The sequence below is a fragment of the Marmota marmota genome, unplaced genomic scaffold (assembly GCF_001458135.2).
Source record: "Marmota marmota marmota unplaced genomic scaffold, marMar, whole genome shotgun sequence".
Taxonomy (NCBI): domain Eukaryota; kingdom Metazoa; phylum Chordata; class Mammalia; order Rodentia; family Sciuridae; genus Marmota; species Marmota marmota.
The window spans coordinates 3,869,932-3,874,931 of NW_026000075.1; the positions used below are offsets into that span (position 1 = coordinate 3,869,932).

The 5,000-nt window shown below is 31.3% G+C and overlaps 1 protein-coding gene across 1 annotated transcript in view; it reads right to left on the minus strand.

The window, feature by feature from the left end:
- Positions 1-5,000, minus strand: part of Mfn1 (mitofusin 1) — a 41,853-nt gene that overhangs the window by 9,497 nt on the left and 27,356 nt on the right. The window contains exons 14-15 of the mRNA XM_015494240.2: positions 3,850-4,002; positions 2,778-2,974 (exon numbers count right to left, since the gene is read on the minus strand). Coding sequence (XP_015349726.1) covers positions 2,778-2,974; positions 3,850-4,002 — 350 coding nt within the window. The remainder of the gene's footprint in view (positions 1-2,777; positions 2,975-3,849; positions 4,003-5,000) is intronic.

The window sequence follows — 5,000 nt, forward strand, 5'->3', positions numbered from 1 at the left end:
TAAAAAAAAAAAAAAAAATAAAAATAAAAATACACTCCACTTTGATGTATATCTAAAAAAATCTACTTTTATGTATATCTAAAAAAAAATTTAAAAAAAGAATCAAAGAATACTGCGCTACAAATGATATGAGGGAAGATATGGCACCTGTAAACTTACTGTAACTGTAAGCTTAATTTTATATGGCCTCTAGACAAATAAATGCTCAAAGACATAATATTACCTCTGCTATATGGCTGTGAATTCAAATGAGCTATCAACAGGCAAAAGAAGGCTGTACTTCTTCAGAAGCACAATAAACCTATTCTCTTGCCCAGTTAAAAAAAAAAAAATTGAGACTGAGAAAGAAAAAATTTCTATGAACTATTACGAAGTTAAGTGAAAATACTGTAAATCATATTTTAAACTTAATCATGCTTCCAAAACTAAAGGGTTAAATCTAATTTGAATGCTGGTTAATACATTAGCTTTAGTAAACACAGTGTTTATATTTTTCCAATCAGGAGTATTTCTGATGTGTGTGCACCTACAGAACACAGTTAACTAACTTACTCATTTTTCTGTGCAACTATTCTCCTGTGCATCTTCATCCTTTCCCTGGTCTTTTTTATCCCCATTTTCTCCACTCCACCAAATCCCAGTATCAGACAAATAGAGCATGTTTCATTCTTTTACTACTATAAATATTAATATTCACCTAGTATATTTTAACTAATTATTTGAGATTGCCTCCATTGTAATGTAAAGTCTTCTAAAAAAGAAAGATCAAGTTATCCTCAGCTTTATTATCCATAACTGCATAATTATCAAAATGGTAGGAAATAAATCAATGCCTGATAATTCAAAAAAAAAAAAAAAAAGCAGGGCATGGTGGCACATGCCTGTAATACCAGCTACCCAGCTTTGAAAGTTCAAAGCTAGCCTTTGTATTACAAAAAAAGGCTTGAGATGTAGCTCCATGGGTTTAATATTCAGTAATAAGAAAAAAAATGAGAATAGAAAGCTACATTAACATTATTTTTATGAATAAAATTTCCTTTTTAGGTCCAGGTATCTTCATTAGAGAAAAGATCTTCTAATAAAAATAAATTAAAATTAAAGCTATCATATAAAATAAGACCTCAAAAAAATATTTGATGAATGAATGGATGGATGGATGAACAAGTTCCTTGAACTATGCGGTCTCCATGTTCTATTTTCTACAGCTTTAATTATGTTAAGACTTTAATTTTATGTCTGAAACAGATATAACTTTGTTGTAATTCTTGTTTTCATAGTCTAAACCATTTCATATACCATATCATATCACTGCAAAATTATTTGTTGTAGAGCTAAGTTATCAGTATCACTCCCAGGATTTTTTTTTTTTTTTTTTTTTTTTTAGTTGTTAATGGATCTTTTTAAATTTTTTAAATTTATATTGTGGTGCTGAGGATTGATCTCAGGGCTTTACACATGCCAGGCAAGCGCTCTAGCACTGAGCCACAACTCCAGCCCACTCCCAGGATTCTTAATTATCCAAATCCCAAGCCCTGTACTAGCAGGGCCCTGTCCTAGGGTTGTTACCTTCACCTGTATCTTCCTTATACATCTGCCACACTGACATTTTCTTTTCATGTTCCTGATAACATCCCTTTCCTCTATTTTTTTTATATATATTTTTAGTTGTAGATGAAACTTTATTTATTTATTTATTTTTATATGGTGCTGAGGATTGAACCAATACCTCACATGTAAGGGGCAAGTGTTCTGCCACTGAGCTACATCCCAGCCCCTTTTTCTCTCTTTTTACTTCTGACTTGCATTATTTTCTGTCTGATCTTACTTTTGTGAATGTTCAAATCTCATTTGCTATCAATCCTTTAGTAAAGATACTGATCCACTATCTTTCATGCTTTAAGTAAATGCTTGAGCCCCACATTTCAAGAATGCTTTTTCTTTCTCACACTACCTATCACTTTCACTTTGTATTATAATTATGTGCATGTTCTCTTTCATTAAACTGCAACTATATTGAGCTTTTAATTTTGCTCTCAATTACATCCAAATACATAATATTGTGCCTTGACCTAAGGGGAGTTCCATATACTTTAAATCAATGAAATAAATATTCAAGATGTAGAAAAACAGAAACTGGATAGACCTAGATATTTGTTTATTATGTTGTAATAAAATTTTCTTGAGATCTAAAAAATAATACATTTAGACTAACAAGTTTGAATTATAAGAATAAACACAATATTATGTCTATTATAAAATCAGGAATCTGCTCATCATTAAGCCCACTTGTTAAATGCTAATAATTCATTCAGTTTTCATAATTAAGAAACCACAAATATTTGAAGCACAGGAATATAAATTCAGAATAAATCTGCTAAAGAACTATCTTTTGAAAGCCCAGCAGAGTTCTTGGGATTTCCTATATACCAATTTCCAAATGTTCAAATCTAATCTATCAGAAGAATGGTGAGAATAGTGATTGGAAGGGGAATGGGCAGAAGTGAGGTTTAGTATCATTCTATCTTTCCACCTTGTTGGTGATTTCAAGATGTTCATTCTTTGCATATATGTCATATTTCAAAGAATGTTTTTTAAAAAAGAAAGATGCATTAAAGACACAAGTGGTGTGAATATACTTTATATACAACCAGAAATATGAAAAATTGTGCTCTATATGTGTAATGTGAATTGTAATGCATTCTGCTGTCATATATAACAAACTAGAATAAAAAATAAATTAATTAAAAAAAAAAAGAAAGATGCATATTTCCACTTACTGTTGTACTTGGTGGCTACAGTTTGCACTTGTGAAACTAACAATCATCTGCAGTTTTTCAGTTGCATAGTTCACAAACTGCTGTTTAAAGGCTCTCTCCTTGGCATGTGTAGTCCAGGTTAGCCTTTCATAAAGATACAAAGCTCCATACATACTCAACGAAACAGATATGAGTTTCCAGCCTACAGTTTTCCAAATCTGTAAGATAAAGTTACAGCTTACTCTAAAAATAAAAAATGCCAGTTGGGAGAAAATATTAAAATGCCTGTGGGGTCCCTAAAGATCCCTGAATTGTACCTAGTTTCTAAAAATGCATATTCCTTTTCTATAAGAAAATCTGAAGTTACCAAAAGACAATCAGGTGGAAAAGGGATCAACACATATATATCAGGAAGAGCATTCAAAACCTGTAATACTTTAAGTTGATGCACTAAAAAATTATATAAATTTTTAAATTTAGGTCAGAGATTTAAAAATCAAAACAACCACATATATGTCTGTTAATGATATATATAAATTTTTAACATGTAAGAACTACTACTATAATAATGTTTAATACTTTAAAACAAGATTCCCTTGGTATTCAGAGGAGACTAAACAAAGCACCTGATCTTCCCTTTTTTCTTTTTTTGTTCTCCACTGATCTACAATCTTTTATTGTTACTTCATCACACAAATATCATTTTTTTGTCTGCTGTGGTATGAAAGTAATAAAGAAGCATTGTTTTAAAACATCGGACATGGTGGGAATGTATGCAACTCAGTAGTAGAGCACCCGGTTAGTACGTGTGTAAGGTCCAGGGGTTAATCCCCACCAATGTCAGATAAACAGACAGACAGAGAGACAGACAAGTAGATGGAGCTGCCCAGATGACAACAGTTCTTTCCTAAGCATTTATGTATTTTTAAAATTTAAGATTAGACTTGTGAAACTCTTCATTTATTACTTTTAGCCTATTTATTTTCTTATTGCTTTATGGACCTGAAAATACAAAAAATCTTTCTTTTCATGATCTAATAGGCAACTTTGCAACGAATTCAATTTTAATTATACTAAAAATAACATTTCTTACCACTCCTCCAACAACTATGATGCCCATAGAAGTTCTAGATGTAAGAGAAGCTAATCCTGTTATTAAGGTAACCATGAGTTCTTCCTGTGATGCATTATCTGGTGTTGCTGGATTGGTGGGAGCAGTGGGAGTTGAAGCTAATGATCTAGGAAGCTGATAAATTTAGGAGGAAAAAAGAGATTATTATAGTTAAAGAAGTAAGTATAAATGAAATAGTCACATTTATAAGATTTTTAAATTTATTTTAAAATCATAGTAGCGAAACAATTTTAAAAAATGACCCCAAATAATGAGTATACTATAAACATGAAAAAAAAATTAAAACTGACTAAAAATTATTTTCTATAACATGGACCAAATGATATAGTAAACAACAATAAATTTTCATAATATACAATGGAGTCTACCTATAACAATAATTCTCAATAGAAATTAAAACCTTTTTGTAAAAAAAGGGCTGGAATGTAACTCAGTAGGATAGAGCATGTTCACAGTATGCACACAGCCCCAGGTCAATTCCTAGAACCAAAAAAACCCCCCAAATCTCTCACATCATAAAACAATCCTCAAAAAAGAAAAAAAAAAAAAAAGTTGGACTTCAAAACAAAATAAACCAAAGAAAATTAAAAGACAAACCAGAGACTGGAAAAATACATTTGGAAATTACGTATGTGATTAAAGCACTTTTTATCCAAAATATATAAAGAATTCCTAAAACTCAATACAAATCAATACAATTAAAAAATGAATAAAAGCTGGGCATGTGGTGCATGCCTGTAATCCCAGTGACTCAGGAGGCTGAGGCAAGAAGATCCCAAGTTCAAAGTCAGCCTCAGCAACTTAGCTAGACCCTGTCTCAAAATACACAATAAAAAGTGTTGGGGATGTAGCTCAGTAGTTAAGCACTCCAAGATCTAATCCCCAGTATATACCAAAAAAAAAAAAAAAAAAAAGGGGGTGGAGATGCTGGGGTCATGGCTCAGTGGTAGAGCACCTGCCTGGCATGTGAGAGGCATAGGGCTCAATTCTCAGCACCACATATAAATAAAGATCCATTGACAACTAAAAAAAAAAAATTTTAAAAAGAATAAAAGATTTGAATAGACATGTCACAAAAGAAGGTATATGAATAGTTTATAAGTTAATCATTA